The sequence below is a fragment of the Cydia fagiglandana genome, chromosome 16 (genome assembly GCF_963556715.1).
Source record: "Cydia fagiglandana chromosome 16, ilCydFagi1.1, whole genome shotgun sequence".
Lineage (NCBI taxonomy): Eukaryota > Metazoa > Arthropoda > Insecta > Lepidoptera > Tortricidae > Cydia > Cydia fagiglandana.
Genome location: NC_085947.1, coordinates 12,705,041 through 12,724,733, shown reverse-complemented (window position 1 = coordinate 12,724,733; position 19,693 = coordinate 12,705,041). Strand labels below are relative to the sequence as shown.

General features: G+C 37.6%; 1 protein-coding gene across 1 annotated transcript in view; it reads left to right on the top strand.

The window, feature by feature from the left end:
• LOC134671995 (proton-coupled folate transporter-like) overlaps positions 1-13,327 on the top strand; it is a 34,125-nt gene extending 20,798 nt beyond the window's left edge. Inside the window, exons 3-5 of the mRNA XM_063529892.1 lie at positions 6,338-6,559; positions 9,268-9,424; positions 13,167-13,327. Of these exons, the coding sequence (XP_063385962.1) occupies positions 6,338-6,559; positions 9,268-9,424; positions 13,167-13,245 (458 nt within the window). The 3' untranslated portion in view covers positions 13,246-13,327. The remainder of the gene's footprint in view (positions 1-6,337; positions 6,560-9,267; positions 9,425-13,166) is intronic.
• Positions 13,328-19,693: the final 6,366 nt, after the last annotated feature.

Here is a 19,693-nt window from a genome sequence, read left to right as displayed (position 1 = left end):
TAGCACAAAGAAATATACCACAACAAGAGGGTACCTACAGCTAATTTTGTTTATAGAAAACGGCAATCTCACATATTTTATTTTCTTTATTTACTTTAGGTTTTTTATTATTTTATTAGGGTCCGACTAAAAACCAGCGTTGCAGTTAATTTTACTGCAACATCATGCTGAGTCGAGCCCCTTTTTAACATCACGCTGTTTTGTTTATATGTTAACATAAATTTAATTTGGTTTTAGAAGTTTTTCTATGTCTATGTCTATGCCAATAACTAGAAACTCAAATAATGTATGGAAATTGTCACATGACGCAAATCAACTTTTCCTTTTCGTTTGGCGTTTGTCAATGTACGATTGTCATCTTGACTAGAGTCTGTGTGGAAAGAGAAGAGTCGTAGAATGTATTGGATCCCATACATTAATATTTCCGCACAGACTCTAGGCCTCTGTTGAGAAGCATCAGGCGAATTTTCCAAATTGGCATCTTCTAGTATTGCACGGCTTCTAAAACGGCCTAAATACCTTACAAATTCTACTCATATCTTTGTATACTACTACTCATATCTATGTATGTAGAACATATGTTAAAAGACAAAAAACATCGTATTATAGGTGAATAAACTAGCATTTTTAATTAAAATCCCTCCGTATTGGCATGCATGATTAATCGAAAATTGCTAATGCACGCATTGCGAAAATCCACTGAACACGTGATGTTAACTAGTATGTAGGTATTTGTCAATGTGTTTCGTACTTTTTTGTTAATGTTATCAATTTATAATGTAACTTTTAACATAAGTTAGGTTAGTATTGGTAAGAAATCGGGTGTAACATTTGAAGACTGTAGCACAGAATAAGTAATAGTATTATCATACAGAACGGACACGCACCGCCCCGCCCCGACTCGGATTACCTCGCCCCGCGACTGAGTTCTGACGGACTCCTGACATACGCTCAGTTCGGCTAGCGACGCCGCGACGCGATGACGCAACGTTCAAAATGCCGGTGTATTGTGCGATGTACGGGCACCTACTTATTGTAGAAATGAATAATAATATAGTTTTCCAAAGAGACGAAATATGTATCAGTAAATAAGGCTATACTTTTGCGTAAAAATAATAATATCATATGAATTAAAACCCGTTCGTTGAATTTGTGAATGTTAAGCCAACATTTAATATTTAATGTACCTAAGGTAACTAGACCTTCTTACACAGATATTCCTCGTAAATGTTTTATTTTTAGTTTAACACTCTTTTCACAAAAAAGAACTTGTTGGTCGCGGGACATTCGCGTTTGATTTTTAATTTAATTTTAAGAATTTAAGAATTAATTATGTATTGTATATAAAATAATCAATAGGCATCAACAATAAGGTACATTTAATAATGGCGTGTTGAAAGTCAAAGTACGTGCAGGACTATAAGCTGACAAAGCCAATTCAACAATTGGAGCGAAATAAAACATAAACCTATATTTTGTTTTTTTACGTATTTCGGTCGAATTATGCAACGCAGCGGGCCGCTCGTCGTGTCCTTCGGCCGGCCTCGGCAAGCCTCGGCTTCGCCTTCCCCGCGCCGCGCGCCGCACGAGTCAGCCCTAAGCCACTTACTCACACAATGACGCGTGTACAGACGTGCCGTGCACACATATAAACGCAAATGATTTTCGATGTATGGCGTGTCCACCCTGTGACTGTAGTTCCTCCGAAAATATAAGATTCTCATTTTACGCGTAAGCATGGCTCAAAATACTTGAGGCTCAAAAGAATGACCCACTTACCTATAAAATTTTTAAGTTAAAAATGTATAAATATAGTCGTCGCTATAAAGAAAGTTTGGTACCTACACTTAGGTAGGTACTTTCTAAACGTATAAATGCAGGCTGTGTTAAAAATGACCGTAGTTATGCAGAAAACGACCAACTCATTTTTTTATCAATGCAGAAAGCGACCAAAGCTATTGAGTTAGGGTGTAAGTCACTTTGACAAAAATAAAAAGTTGGTCGTATTCTACAGAACTACGGTCAAATTATAGTATACCAGGATACCATTTTTAGGGTTCCGTACCCAAAGGGTAAAACGGGACCCTATTACTAAGACTTCGCTGTCCGTCCGTCCGTCCGTCCGTCCGTCTGTCACCAGGCTGTATCTCACGAACCGTGATAGCTAGACAGTTGAAATTTTCATAGATGATGTATTTCTGTTACCGCTATAACAACAAATACTAAAAACAGAATAAAATAAAGATTTAAATGGGGCTCCCATACAACAAACGTGATTTTTGACCAAAGTTAAGCAACGTCGGGAGTGGTCAGTACTTGGACGGGTGACCGTTTTCTTTTTTGCTTTTTTTTTGTTTTTTTTTTTGCATTATGGTACGGAACCCTTCTTGCGCGAGTCCGACTCGCACTTGCCCGGTTTTTAAGCCTCAAGTCTTTAACGAGTTGCAAAAAAGTCATGCTTACACTTGATTTTTACTCTTGTAAACTGAGGACCTTAGTCAGTACAAACACTAATTTCGGTTGTGTACCAACAAGAAAATAGGCGCGTTACTCGATGTGAGCATAATTAACTGATCAGCTCTCGATCAACGTCAATTGATCAATGGGTCAATTTCTGAACACGATTTTTTTTCTGTCCGTGATGAAAATCGCGGGTTAGCATCAAATAATACTTACCATTTTTTTTTTACATAAAGAAGCCACACTTTCACACCGGGTTCCATATGAATTCACTGATTAATTGGTTTTTAGAGTACACTTAAAAATACCTAAGGGCTCAAATTACTGCTCCCGTGCCCTGTCCGGAATCTACTTTTGAGCATAATGAAAAATCCTACGAAAAATTCTACATTAGTATCACTAATTTAGTGTCAAATACTTAAACTAGATGATATTTACTATCACTGAGCACATACACTATTAACTTCATTGTGGTAAATAACTCGTGATCGAAGTTTAAATTTTGTCCGAGCGCGCGAGTAAAATTTCGTCGGCAAAACTCAAAGGGCTCTCACAGCCGACGTCTGTATCTGAACCGCCTCGTGTCCCACCTCACCTGTACTGGCAGTATTCGGCTGATTCTCAAAGCAAGCGGACATACGTCAAGCCGCGGCGTGTTCGAGCAAATCGCATAAGTATTTCGGAATCCGGGTGGGCGACAATTTTTTTCTAATTTCGATGCCCCTTATGAATTTTATTTCCCACATAGCTTTTCAAAAACAATTGTCATATTTAGGAGGCCTTTATGTATCTTTATGTAAGCAATAACATAACAGTTTGGTTAAACACGATTTAAATTTTAGGCGAATTTTTTTATTACGAATTCTAATTTCCGTGCCCTAATTCCCATAGAATATTTACCTAAAACAGCTGATTAAGTGGCACGGGAATTAGAAAGTATTACATTTATTGTCAACAAATTTTTAATTGGGGGCACTGTAAGTTAATTGGCAATGTTTACGTCATATTATTATTACATATATATATATTGGCATTGAATATATATTATATGTAGTAATAATATGACGTATATCTTTCTATTTTACATTTAAGGAAATCTCAGAGAATGCACAAAAATCTATGAACAGTTTTTTAGTATAAGTACTATAGTACATACTTACAGGGTGGACCCGAATAACCCGGGCAATTTTAATACGTAAGGTAAGGTGGGGTAAGACGACACTGGGGTAAAACTATCACTTGTATGGAATCCTCGTACTGTTAGTCTTGCGCCACCTTACCTTATTCATTTATCATATTAAAATATTATATAAACATAAAACTATTTTTGGAATTATTACGTATTATAATACCCGTACCTAAGGTTACATGAAACAAAATGAATCAAATTTACTATGGTTTTATTTTGTAAATTTGACAGCTGACAGCGTAAGCCGTATTAAGTTTAAATATCTGGGAGACCGAGCTTTGCTCGGAAAACATATACCACAGAGACACCTAGCTAGATCGATTTTTCATCCCAGAAAACGCCCATATATGATCAAATTTCATCGAAATCGTTAGAGCTGATTCCGAGATCCCCGAAATATATACAAGAATTGCTCGTTTAATAGATTAGTTGTTATGAATTAGCTTTTCTAATAGGTACAAGAAAAATTAAATATATCCTATTCTTACTATATTATAAATGCGAAAGTATCTCTGTCTGTCTGTCTGTTATCTCGTCACGCTTAAGCCGCTGAAACAATATCATCTTGATAATACATATTTGGCATCATGGAGATAGTTTGAACCCTGAAGAAGGACAAAGGATCTGGGGGCACGGCAGTGCGGCCGCCAAGTCGAGCAAAACAAAGTGGCACGGCCGTACCATCAAATCTCAATAACATTCTATCTAAATAACATTTAATTTGAGCATGTAGTCTAAGAATTAATACACTTTAAAATCCCTTAGTTTTGTCACTGGCACAATCACTCTTAATCAATATTATTTTAAGGTACTTCTAGCATACCCACAAGTTCCAAATTTGAAAAGTAATTAGGTTTTAGCTTTTTAAGCCAATAAAAATCTAATAATACTGCAATATTAGTCACGTTCTAAAGATAACTGCATAATTAAGTTTGTAATCCTATAGAAATATATGCGATAACAACGTTACCTTTTAGTTCTTACAATTAGTAGGGAGAGTAAAGGTACACTACGATGGACGATGTGAGTATGAATAAAGATGTATTATGATATGTATATACATAGTATCAGTATGGTATGGGTATGTTTACCCGAAAAGAAGGACAGCCTACAAAAAGAGATGGGATCATTTCAATTCATGTAAAAAGATGCAAATCTCGCAACGCAGTTCTTCTACTCTACTACAAAAAAGTTTTGGGATGTAATGTGAAACCAAGTCGGTTATTTTAGTCAGTGCCAGGGGGTATTTTGTAAGCAAGTTTTTTCTAGGAAGATTATGATATTTTTGAGAAATTACTTAACCAACCTACACTTTGAAGATTTTCCCGCAGGGCAGGGACACCCCGTATACCTATGTGTAAAGTAAGGCGGGGTAAGACTAACTTAGTTTATTTTGATCGGGGCAAGACTAACAGTATGAGGATTCCATACAAGTGATAGTCTTACCCCGGTGATAGTCTTACCCCACCTTACCTCATATGTGTTCAAACAATTTTTTGGGTTATTAATTTATGAATGCAGCATATTCGATTTCTTCAGATTAACTTACACAATAACTTCTTCTCACTGTGCCCCTATTTATTCCTTAGTATCATTTCCTATAAGACCATATACCAGATCATATACCTTGTACCTATCTACATGCAGATACATAATGACACTTTTTAATGAATAGTTTTGTATGTAAAGGCGGACAAGTTTACGAAACTACTCAAAGTATTGTTTTGAAATATGTACATTTTACTAAGAAAGAGAGATTAGTTGTCATTAAAATAAAGGAAAGGATTAGTCAAATACCTACGTAGTTTTTAGTGTAACATACTTTCGTAGATTTGTCGTTCGAAACTAAAATTAAAGAAGGTAAATATGTCCGATGCCACTTCAGTATGGTTGCAGTATATTATTGTAGATTAAAATATACATAAATAATAGTTTTAAGTACCAAAATAAGTTAAGAAATCAATTCCCGTGCCGTGTTCTAATTTCCGTCCTAGTAAAATCTAATTTCCATGGACACACTAATTCCCGTGCCCTGACCAAAATTTTAAATTTAAATAACTTTTATAGTTTTATGAATATTTTCATCCCATAAGAAAATTAATATTTATTATATTTTTTATCAAATTCTCAGCATATTTTTTTTTGTGTAATGTTGGTATTTCAAAATTCCATGGAAATTAGACAAAAATGCTCGTTTGGTGAAATTGACCCCAATCGTCCATGGCTATTGATCAGCTGAACAATTACGAGTATTATCCTTATTCTTTTCTGTGCAAAATGAAAATAACATCCAATAGATAAGCCAGCTGGATGACTCACGCTAAACCGGGCCGGGGCCGGGCCGGAGCTTCCGGCGCTTCGTTTTCTATGGAAAGCACCACGTGATCACCGATCAGCCGTCATAGAAAATTAGAAAATGGCATGTAGGACGCCTCGGCCCGGGCCCGGCTCGGTATAGCTAGAGTCATCTTTTAAACGTGAAGGGCGGGCCAGACGGTCCAAGGTCACCCTAATCTTTATCAGGGCGCAATGAAATTTGGTAGCAAACCATCTTCTGTTAGAAACAAGCAAGGTTTCCTTGGCCGTATATTAAGCTTTGTTGCTTGGACCCACGATCTGACATTCAATTTAAAACCTACGAGTACAAGCACGTACTTAATTCTCTAACAATTACCTTTTTTACCGCAGGTTCGTTCCTGACAATATACCTATTCAGCAAGCGCTGGAAGATAGAGGACAGCATCATCGGCGTGGTGGCGTGCCTGAGCAGGATAGCTGCGAGCCTGGTGTACGCGATGGCGCCCAACCGAACCGTGTATTTTCTGGGGCCTTTGCTGGACATGTTCAGCTCTGCGGGCGCCACGTCGTTGAGAAGTATAGCTACGAAGTTGGTGCAAGCAGACGAAGTTGGTAAGGAACTTTTTATACTACTTATTTTATACTCCGTTGGCTCAGTGACCTAAAATGAGACTCCGATACAAGACAGGGCCACTTTTCCTGTCCTGGGCTACTTCCCGTCCAATGTGGACTCAGAGTCTGCGCAGATCCGCCTCCACTATGTCGCCCCAGCGATACCTGAGACGTCTGATAGGACGTCCTCCTGCAAAGCGGACCAGATTCGCTCTTTTCACATTCCGATTTTCATCCGTTCTCTAAATATGGCCTAACCAACGGAGTCTGTGAGGTCTATATGCCTATGATGCTAGGTTCAGTCACTAGGTATTCAATTTCGCGGTTCCTAATAAGTACATGGTATACATAAAATTCATATTTCTTGAGCCACGAAAATTTGCCTCGTGGGTCCATTTAGTTTGTAGGATAATGTTGCCCCACAACGTGTAGCAACTGAAAGTGCTATAGAAAAGCATTAAATTGTTTACAGTACCTATTCTCACACAATCAATTCTGTTTCGGTACGACGGAAATCGTATCTAACAAACACATATGCTCAAAAATAATCTACTAACACTTTGTGTGTTGATTTCATTATAATTAATAAGTAGTTATCTAAATCGATACGATCTTTGTCAATGGTCATACCTACAGTCTTCTACCATATTTAGAAAAAAAAATACACGTGATGAATTTTACCGCAATGTATTTCTTTTTACTTGCAAAAACTACTGAGCGGATGTCAATATAATAAAAAACATGATAATTATAGTTAAAATAAACAAACAAATCGTGAATGACAGTTATAAATTTTAGTGGTAAATAACGCGAGACTCGCAAAATACGCAATAACACGTAAATTACGTAGAAATGTATCACAAAACAAACTTTACAGCGTCGCACCTCCAAACTGTACGTAGGTACGTAAAGTCAAAAGTATGTTTACACTTTAGCACCTTACTCCTTTGTAATAAGGGTAAAAGTGTAAACATATATTTGTCGTCGACCGTACCTACGAAACGTTCACATTGTCAACACGTTCGTTGCCGGCTTCTACTTACATAAAGATTATCACAGAAGATGATAATCTGTTATAACCTGCTGAGTGGAGAAAAGGAGGGGAAGAAAATAGTCTGTATTTTCTATGACACGAGTTACATAATATGGTTCGGACAGTGAAAATTTAAGTATCTATAAATTTAAAAAAACCGGGCAAGTGCGAGTCGGACTCGCGCACGAAGGGTTCCGTACCATAATGCAAAAAAAAAAGCAAAAAAAAGCAAAAAGAAAACGGTCACCCATCCAAGTACTGACCCCTCCCGACGTTGCTTAACTTTGGTCAAAAATCACGTTTGTTGTATGGGAGCCCCATTTAAATCTTTATTTTATTCTGTTTTTAGTATTTGTTGTTATAGCGGCAACAGAAATACATCATCTGTGAAAATTTCAACTGTCTAGCTATCACGGTTCGTGAGATACAGCCTGGTGACAGACAGACGGACGGACGGACGGACGGACGGACGGACGGACAGACGGACAGCGGCGAAGTCTTAGTAATAGGGTCCCGTTTTACCCTTTGGGTACGGAACCCTAATAAAACTAACCTAATAAAACTTGGTGTTTTTGATAAGTCCAATAACTACGTGGTATCCTAAGATGTTCAGCTTTATATCCAAGCCGAAACTACGAGGGTTCGAAAATACGAAGAAACGTGCTGAGAAAAGATATGCACTAATTTTGTCTGTTGCCCTTTGCCAATCAGCAGTGGGACACTAAACTAGACTAATAAAAATGAAATAAAAACCTGTTGCGATCCCTGGAGCCTATTACTCGAACGGTATTAGTCTAATATTATTAGTGTGTTGCCATGGCAACCCATACGATTTGACAGTTCCTATACTAATAATATTAGTCTAATATCGTTCGAGAAATGGGCCCCTGGACTAGCATCCCTCTAAGCCAATATCCATAGAACAAAACTAGAGACAGGTAAAACCTTTGACAGTTTCCAATCCCATTTGCGATGGTCTAAATTAACGTAGGCTGTACTAGATGAGATGAATAATTCCTATTATAATATTAAGATATTTTAAGAATGAAAGCTAGCCTTGATACTATCTTATCCAGACTGACAAAGCAAATATTTTCCTCGGAAAATAACCCACGGTTAGCCATTGTAAATAAATTGTCGTAGTTACAACATAGAATAAATACCGCGTGTGTATTGATTTAATTAACTGAGATACGTCACTTATGATGCTGTTATCACTCAGGTATGACGACGTCTGTATGTGCATACGAGATTGATTAGAGATGGGTGTTGTTGACTGCCGGGTCTTTGTTTACAGAGTCATTGTTAACATGAGACTAGCTTTTTTGGGAACTGAAAATATTGCACATACCTACACACGCTTCAGTGACATTACAAAAATGTAAAAATCATTGTCGATTCCTAGCAGGCTTCCGTAATTCCATTGGAGCTAATTGTATGTACATAGGTACCTCTAACTCGTTCAAAAAGCGCGCCCTTTACATGAGAAGAAATGAAACAAATACTCTTTTTCACATTCACCAATAAAACGAATTCCCGATTCTATTATATAATCCCGATAAGAATTTCGTTTGCGTGATGTACGAATCAACGCGGCCAGTTCAGTGCCATCTAGCTTGCTATTTAGTAAACCTTATTTTGCAAATGTACTATAATTAATGAAACTTGTTCGCAGGTAAAACAAGCTCTCTAATAAGTATATCCGAAGCGCTGGTGCCGGTGATATACTCGCCGCTGTATAGCAAGGTGTACCTCAGCACGCTCACTTCCTTTTCCGGAGCCTTCTACCTCATCAGCGCCGCGTTGGCGGTTCCTGCTATAATTATATTAATGTGAGTATCTACAGCACACATACACACACGCACACACGCACACACGCACACACACGCACACGCACACGCACACGCACACGCACACGCACACGCACACGCACACGCACACGCACACGCACACGCACACACACACACTCACACACACATACATACACACACATACACACACACACACACACACACACACACACACACACACATCAAATTACGTAAAATATGCAAGCAAGTAAAGCCTTGTAGAGCAAGTTGAATTCGTGACATATTTTTGAATAAATTACTTGTTGTTAATGGATGACATGTAACGCAAAAAGTAAATTTTCTCAAAACACTCAGAAATTATCCAACACGCAATTTTATTATTCTATATAGATATAAACCGGTTAAAACCAGTATAAAACATACATATTTATTATGCAGGATGTCGCATTAATTGTCAGATATCTTATGTATACTACCGCTCACTGTACAAATGAACGTGTATAATGTTACATACACATGTACCTAATTCGAATATGTAAGAGCCCTTCGACGTGCACACTAGCGCCACAGCTAAATAATCGTGGTTATTTAAATTTAACGAAAGATATTTAAAAAAAGGGGGCCGCTACGTACTGTATTGTGTATTTGAGTACCTTTTGAATACATCAAACTAGTTTTTGTGTTGCTGGTTCCGTCGATCTAGGAACTCAAAACAAAAACGGCCGTTTTAACTTTGGACGCATAGATTGACGAATCCAGCAACATAAAAACTAGTCTGATGTATTCAAAAGGTACTTAAATACACAATACAATACGTAGCGGCCCCCTTTTTTCAATATATTTCTTTAAATTTAAATAATCACGATTATTTAGCTGTGGCGCTAGTGTGCACGTTGAAGGGCTCTTAATATAGCACAAAAAATATACAATTTAGCATAGATACCTAAGTACCTACTCTAGAAATCACAACCATAATCAATTTAAATTAGTTCATTAAGAAATTTAAACCTACAGAGCTAAGCCAAATCTCTAACTCTGAAACTTTATTTTTTTATCCTTTGGAAAAAAACAGATACTTTCAGGCCAATAACATTTACAGCTAAGAATAGCTAGGTTATTTAGGTGTCTATAGATAATCCAATCGGACACACCTCCCATTGCATAAATCTAGCTGTCCTAATACTGACGGGGTATTTTGACATCTCGCAAAAAGTAGCCTTGCGGTCGCTCGCCCTTACGATTTCTAGTAACCAAAACCTTGAACTGTCATTTTCTATTACTGTGTATGTACCTTATGACCTTTACTATAGTTTATTGGCCCTACAATGCAATTTAATGTTGCCAATTTATTGCAAGTGTGTTTTTGTGTTGTTAGAACTTTTATAGAGCGTGAAGGTGTGGGTTTTTGTGTGTCTTGCTTAAGTTAATTAGGGTTTGTAGTATTATAATAATATATATAATTTGTACCCTTACTGCTGTATTCGAACTTCACAAGAGACGACACGTACTAGATCCATTCTAGATACGTTATAGTTAAGATATCAACTAGTTCTCTTTTGCAGCGCAATTCGGGAAACCAATGTCACTTTTACGTTAGATAGAGTAAGATATCTATTAGATGTGAAGTAGATCTCTAAGTTAATATCCTGTGGAAATCGTTCAAGAGTATCTCCAGAATCGCGCAAATCTCAAATTTGACAGGTTAGATCTTAAACATATCGTTATCGTATCTTGGTGATGTCTAAAAGATGTCTAATAGATATCTATTTCATAATCCGAATCGGGCCCTGTAAGTTAAAATAACACATAGACAAAATGAACGTACTTATACGACAGTTCCCTGCCTATATTTGACCAAAAAGATAATATATACTCAGATACTGAAGTACCGACGGAAAGTGCTCAAAAGTGCCAAAGTCTCTAGGTACGTGATATAGGATTTCGGAAATATCAACAATATTTTTTAATGAATACTTTAAATAATAACATTTCTTTATGTTTTATGAAAATTTATAAAGCTTTCGAGAATTGCCCTACTCTTTGGAAAGTGTCCGCAACCTGTTTAGTTCAAAAAACCCGTATAATACGCAGTTATATTTTCAAGCAAAAAAACACGTTTTAATAGTTTTCCTGTTGTAAGGATTGGATTTTACCAGATGACAACCTAGCGCCATTATAGGTACATATAACCTATTATTATTAACGCATTCACTGCCAGAGGGCGTGGCCTAGGAACAAACTTGTATGACGGTGGACGCACATGTGCGTTGGTGGCAGTGAATGTGTTAATTTCTGTCTGATTCGGAGGTTCCGGGGCAAACTGCCGAACCTACACAAGAGCAGCCGACTCAACGGAGTCACGCCGTTTTGTCGCATAAATAGTCTTTATTTTTTAAGTTATAAAATACATATTATGTTAGTCTCTAAGGTACGAGTATTCTAGTAATATGGGCCTTGTTGCCAGATTGAAAATTTGAATAAATAAATATAATAATAGCCGTCGGTAGCGGTTCAGATGATCTCATGCGATCTGGTTTATTATGTATGTATGTATGTATGTATGTATGTCACTTTATTGCACATAAACAGGTTTACATAAAATGGACAAAAACAAAACAAAAATAAAAATGTTATGTACAAAGGCGAACTTATCCCTAAAAGGGATCTCTTCCAGCTAACCTTTGAGAAAATGCGAAAGGATCAGATACTAACAGATATTAAAACCTAACACAACAAGACATCACTACTACCTAAGTACTACAAAATAATATTAATAATAGTATTCTAGGTCCCCTGTGATGCTGTTTATTAGATTACACAATAAGTTATTGATTTACGAAGGATGTCATGCAAAATCTTGGTTTTTTTATGCTATTACTGTTTGTGTATTGTATGCACTTGTATGAACACTTATTAATAATTTATTTTAAACAATATTAAAATTCAAAGTTTCATTGGCACTTAAAAGGTTATTATAATTTGACAGTTCAAAAATGCCACAATAAGTTCGGTCTCTGATGAGAACAAATTATTAAAACAGGTTATTAAAATATGAATAAAAATTTTACCTACTTAAAAATTGTGCTGCAAAATATTTGAGTTGATCTCTTTTATGTAATAGTGTAGTTTGTATAAACATTACTAAGCTAAAACAGTTTATTGACAATAATAATTATAAAGTCTGCACATGCACATGGGATTCTGCTGACATTTTGCAAATAATATCAACTGTGCGCAATAAATAATGCATAATTTATGTAATGTAGAGGCGCTTATTATGTAGGTTATCGTTTAAGTATCATAACATTCTCGTTTACTTTACAAATTAATGTCGAAGTGAGATGTCTTGATTAATTGTTACATATCGTGACTACTTTGAAAAAAACGCCTTCGGTCGTCGTGACTACTTTAAAGATATTTATCCAGAGAGGAAAGTGGCTACCGCCGCTATTCGGAAAATGAATTGAAGATTCACTAGATATGAAATAGTGAAGATATGTGACGTTCTATGGAAAAAGGTACCTTATAGCGGCTGCTTACGTCGTATAGCGCCGCAATAATATTAGAGCGGCGTTAATAATAGCGTAAGCGCCAACCGCCATAGGGTACCTTTACCCGTGGGACGTCACATATCTTTACTATGTCGTATCTAGTTAATCTCTAATTCACTTCCCGAATCGCGCCGTACGTTTGTGTGAAACGGCGATTTCGCACGGGTCCTCCACTTTCGTTTTAAGTATTGAAATAAATGTTCTTTTTCCAGAGTACTGCATAGACTTCGCATGGATGACAAGAAGAAAACCGAAGCCAAGCCCAGGGAACCCGAAGTTACTCGATTTTAAAATATATTTATTGTTATGTTTGACTAAAGTTACCTATTATTATAAAATAAGAAATCTCAATAAAGTAAGATTTATAGTAAAAGTGTTGCTTATTTTATGACAAGAAAAGGTAGTCGTTTATGTGGATATTAAAAAAATCCCAAACTAAAATAACAATAATATTCTTCCCACAAGATGGACAGACGACCTCGTTAAGGTCGCCGGAAGACGCTGGATGCAGGTCGCTTCCAACCGGCACGTATGGAGATGAAAGGGGGAGGCCTATGTTCAGCAGTGGACGTCTTATGGCTGAGATGATGATGTTGAATAATATTCTTGCATTATTCACAGTAAAGACGTCTATATTTCTGCACGTTTTTTAACAAAAATAAGTTAAGATTGGAAAATACTTGTCAACATGAAATCCAATAAAGCGAATATCAAAATACGATATCGCATCATTCTGGATCGAACACTATCAAACCAGCCATAAAATGTCATTGCAATGTTATCTTACAAATCACGTTCCTGTAAACGCATTTCCTATTTATTCATGGTTTTCAAGTAAATCCTCGTGCCTACCACGATATGGAACCAGAATATAAAAAAACGGACAAGTGCGAGTCGGACTCGCCCACCGAGGGTTCCGAACTTTTTAGTATTTGTTGTTATAGCGGCAACAGAAATACATCATCTGTGAAGATTTCAACTGTAGCTATCACGGTTCGTGAGATGTTCGCCTAGTGACAAACGGACGGACGGACGGACGGACAGCGGAGTCTTAGTAATAGGGTCCCGTTTTACCCTTTGGGTACGGAACCCTAAAAAGGAGTATAATGTCGGGATCGGGAAGCAGTAAAATACATTCGACGTCAAAGATATGTATACACTTTTGCACCTTACTCCTTTGTAATAAGGCGAAAAGTGTTAACATAACTTTGAGCACGTACAAGCGAAATAATCCTGTAGGTTAATTAATTAATTTCGATTTTAAACGGTCGGAATGAGCGCATGAAATATTACAATATTTTTCTGAATTGTTCCTGTTCACGATAATTTGTATTACAGTCGCCATCAGATATATCGGAGCGGCCAGGGTGCTCACAAATATCTGAGCACGCCTTTATTGTCAAGGCGTTAGAGTGCGTGTTCAGATATTGTGAACACCTTGGCCGCTCCGATATATCTGATGGCGACTGTACAAGCATGAAATGCAACGTCGCATGGGGCTATTTGGTACTATGGGAGAATGGGAGTCTTTCCCCTTATTCATAAAAGTTTACGGGCCTGCTTTAGTTAAATTATGTTATATCCCTTTCTTACAAATACATAAGACAAAATGACAGACAAGGACAAACGATTGCGGTTTGTAGTGTTTTTGTTTAAATATTTCATTAACCTTCCGGATCTCAGTAGCTGGAAAAATTGTATAAACCGCTTCAATCAAAGCCGGAGAGAGAACAATAAATGGTAGTTAAGCTGGTTGCAATGCAAATCGGAAACTTCTATTTAAAAAAGGAGGCAAACTTTTAGATACCGTCTAGAATATTTTTCAGCGAATGAGAAACTCCCATTAGATACTACCACATAGGTCATAGAAGTTCGACATTAATGATGACATTGCCACACTTTGTCATTGCAAAAATGTCATTCAGAGTTAGTTTGGTCCGTCTCTACCCTAAGCGAAACTAATTTGTCTGATGATTCTCTACGTACAGTTGCCATCAGATATATCCGAGCGATCAAGGTGTTCACAATATCTGAACACGCACTTTAACGCCTTGACAATAGAGGCGTGTTCAGATATTTGTGAGCGCCTTGGCCGCTCCGATATATCTAATGGCGACTGTACCTACAGGGTGAAATTGTTACTTAGCCATGACTACGACTCTGAGGGGTGGATAATGTAGGTCATACTGAACAACTTTTACTATGAGGCCAACCCCGAAATCACTAAAAATCAGCTGTTCTATAGAAAACACTGACTGATTCACTGAAATGTAAGAGACAGCAGATTTCTTTTTCGCAATTTCGAGGTTAGCCTCTTAGTAAAAGTTGTTAAGTATAACCTACTTACATCATTTCACCCAGAGTTTGGTCAGACATAACAATTTCACCCTGTATAAAGTCAAACTTGCTTAACGAATGTTGATCCTAATTTAATAACACCCATCGTATTGGACAAACTGTATGCAAATGTGGAGTTGCCCCGCTATCTCGGTATTCAATTTGAAAACTCGAACTATCGTTAGCCAGATTAATAATGGAGCAAAGTTTTAACTTGATTCTAATTCTAGTATGTACTCTGAATAAGTTAGTTAAATACAGGGTGTTTTTAGGGTTCCGTACCCAAAGGGTAAAAACGAGACCCTATTACTAAGACTCCACTGTCCGTCTGCCTGTCACCAGGCTGTATCTCATGAACAGTGATAGCTACAGTTGAAAGTTTCACAAAATGATGTACCTATATTTCTTTTGCCGATATAACACGGAACCCTTGGTGGGCAAGTCCGACTCGCATTTGTTCGGTTTTTATTTTAATAACCGGCAATATTATGCATTGTGAATAACGTAGTTAGGTATAGGTCATACTGAGCAACCATAGTAGCAGAGCAACCATAATAGTAATAGGGACCGACTCAGAAATCGCGAAAAAATATTGGCTCACCCATAGAAAACATCAATTAGGGCAGCCAAAATGTATGAAACAGCCCATTTCTTTTTTGTGATTTCGGGATATTATTCATCTCGCAAAATATTGCCGGTACCTACCTAATTAAGCATGTAACCTGTATTCTGCAATGTAGGTAGGTACCTACTTGTCCTCTTGTTACGCAGACATTTTTTAGGAAAGGAGGTAAGATGTCTCAGCACCGGTCTGTACATTACATACATAGGTATATACAGTGTATTTATTACATAGCCTGCGGTTGGGGCGACTCGACACGTGGTGAAACGGACAGAGCTTTCGCAGCGTTATGCACACGCGTGGTAAGAACGGAACTCCACTTGACTGTATACTGACCGAATTTGTAACACTTTGTCCACAAACACTGATTGTTTTTAAACCCATTCATGGGCAAAGCCCTGATTTTAACTAACCCGAAGCTTGAACTTCAACGATAAGAATTCGGCCATCAGTTTATATAAACAAATCCGTCTTCTTAAAGCGCTTATCACAGTTATCACACTGGCGCCGCATCGGAACCTTTTGTGGTCCCTTGTCTAGTTAGAAGGCCTGGAAGGCCTAAGGCAAGTGACGCAATCGACTATATAATTACCTAATGTAATTAGAATTAGGTATTATACTTAATAAAATTGTAATTTACATCTAAGGGAGCGTTCATATACCTAAAAGCTTTTAATGTCCTCAAATAATTTGCTCTGCTCTGCATTTTATTATGTACTGTCAATAAAACTATTAGCTAATCAGCATACATCGGGGTTTTTGGTGCGGGAATGTTTTACACTAGCCAAATAACAGGTAAAAACTGTAAAAAACGATACTAATTTAACATTTCTAAGCACATTTAGACCTTACTACCTACGTTTAATTCATAGTGTGTCAGTGTCATTCATAAGTATTCATTCAGGACCCCTATTCGACAAGCGACGTTTGACGTATCGTGTTGATCTCCCGTTGATGTGGGAAAAATCATAAGTTCTCGAATACGTACAATGTCAAAATTTGACATTATCAATCCAGTTAGGGTGACAAGCAAACCAAACCGAACCACCCTTAGTTTAGAGTCGAGTTTTGGTTGTACCAAATTATATTATCCACCGTTGATGGAATCAACACTCAGTATGCAATAAAATCAACTGTTGATTTGACGTGGATGCGAAATCTGACAGTTGTACATGTCGAATTTGACCGTAGTTATGCAGAAAACGACCAATTCAATTTTTTTATCAATGCAAAAAGCGACCAAAGCTACTGAGTTAGGGTGTAAGTCACTTTGACAAAAATAAAAAGTTGGTCGCTTTCTACAGAACTACGGTCATTTGGCCCCTGTGCTCACGACCGTTTTAGGCCTGCAGTAAGGGCTCTTTCGGTTCGTGGGCCCATGGCACGCCGCTCTGCCGATCTGTAGCTATGCCACGGCGTGCGCGTTTTAATACAACCCCATACCAAGTGATATAAATTTATACCTACTTAAATAAATTATATTTGATTTTAATTTTATAAGTTTCTACTCATGTCATGTGTTCAGACATGAGGCGGTATCGTTAATAACTTTAATAAGTATTTATTTTAAGTCACGTTTGAACTATGGCCTATTTAGGGAGCGTTTTTATCATCTAATTATAAATACACAGATTAAATAATCAGCAAGTTTGTTATGAATCTATTGAACCATTTAGGAAGTAGGTTTGTAATAGACATATAAGCTAAAAAGAATATATAATATAGATAGGTATGTACAGTATCTTGTGTTATGCTTAGTGTCCGACTTAAACCTGTTTTTTTGCGCCGAAACCATCATCAAAATCATCATCCGAAACATGATTTAAGCCGACACTTACCGAAACCGAAACAATACCGGAAATACAGTTTCTCATATGGAAGTACAATTCCGTACCCAAAGGGTAAAAATGGGACCCTATTACTAAGACTCCGCTGTCCGTCTGTCTGTCCGTCCGTCTGTCTGTCTGTCACCAGGCTGTATCTCATGAACCGTGACAGCTAGACAGTTGAAATTTTCACATATGATGTATTTATGTTGCCGCTATAACAACAAATACTAAAAACAGAATATAATAAATATTTAAGTGGCCCCACACCAAACGTGATTTTTATGCCGTGTTTTGCGTAATGGTACGGAACCCTTCGTACGCGAGTCCGATTCGCACTTAGCCGGTTTTTTATACAGGTTCTTATACGGAAGAATAATAAAAATATAAGTAATGACAATAATATATAATTAACGATGACCCCTGATTAACATAACACTTGATAAGAGCCCGGTTTATGGTTCGTTGCCTCCACAATTTGCTCTGGAGATAATTGAGTACCGAGACAATAACGTTTACATACCTACCTCTTATTAATAATAATATTAGACTATTAAGAGGGAAGATTAGCTACTAACTGTAGGTACTTTTACCAAAAATCTACTACTACTAATAATCATGGCCACAGAATAAATAATAGTACTAGGTACCTACAGAAGACTCATTCTCTATCAAAACACGTCTATCACGATCAGCACAGAATAGATATGGCCGCTAGGTGCATGGCGACAGCGCCACGCGCGGCTTATGACAAACGCCAAAATTGGGGTCGAACGGATGCACTTTTAGCTACCTGTAGCAAAGCGACGAAATCGCGGAGTGAGCCACGCCTGTCATGGCGAATGGAGAATAGTAGGTAGGTACAGTCGCCATCAGATATTATCGGAGCGGCCAAGGTGTTCACAATATCTGCACACGCACTCTAACGCCTTGACAATAGAAGCGTGCTCAGATATTTATGAGCACCTTGGCCGCTCCGATACGATGGCGACTGTAGTATTTCTTCCCTCTTAAGTTACGTTCCTGACGCTTGCTTGCGAACCTACATCCCCATTTCATACAAGTGGCTCCAAGAGCCGTAAGTACCTATACCTTGCGGATTCCCATGGCGCAGATATATATGAAATTCGTAATTTAGGTAGATCAATCGAACAAAACGTTATTCTACACCTTACTTTCTGTCTAGTTAATTAAGATGCTAACTCTAAAAATTTTTAGGATGTTTACTACCTAAATGCGGTTCCAGTTTTAGGATTTAGGATTCTGTAGTATCTAATCTTATGCGGAGGGATGAATGCCATATAGGCAAAAGAATGTTAGGAATGAATGTTGATGGACGGAGGGTATGGTAGACCCAAAAAACGATGGATGGATTGTGTGAAAGAGGATATGAGAAAGAAAGGAGTGAGTGCTGAGGACACGAAAGACAGAGGAGACTGGAAGAGAAAAACATGTTGTGCCGACCCCACACAACGTGGGATAAGGGCAGGGGAAAGAAGAGTATCTAATCTTATTTCACACATGTGGAACACTATAGTTATAAAGACCATCCCGGAACTTGATCCGGAGCGAAGATTGCTTGCAGGGTATTTTTTTACAAACCGTGCTTCATCATCATCATCATCATCTCAGCCATAATACGTCCACTGCTGAAAATAGGCCTCCCCCTTGAACCCCCATTCGTACCGGTTGGAAGCCACCCGCATCCAGCGTCTTCCGGGTATATTTTGTTATATTTCTGTTCTCGTATTTAGCAATATCACGAGCAAATATACTAAATAGTAAAGATTGCTTATTGCGACTAAGCATACAAACTCTATCAGTGCCAATATTAATGAGGACATTATATTGCTTTATTTAAACGTGCCTTACGTTTATCAACCAAGGAACTGTGCTAATGTACCAATATCTCATCTTGCAAAACTAAAATGTTATATCTTCATCCAAATTTAGC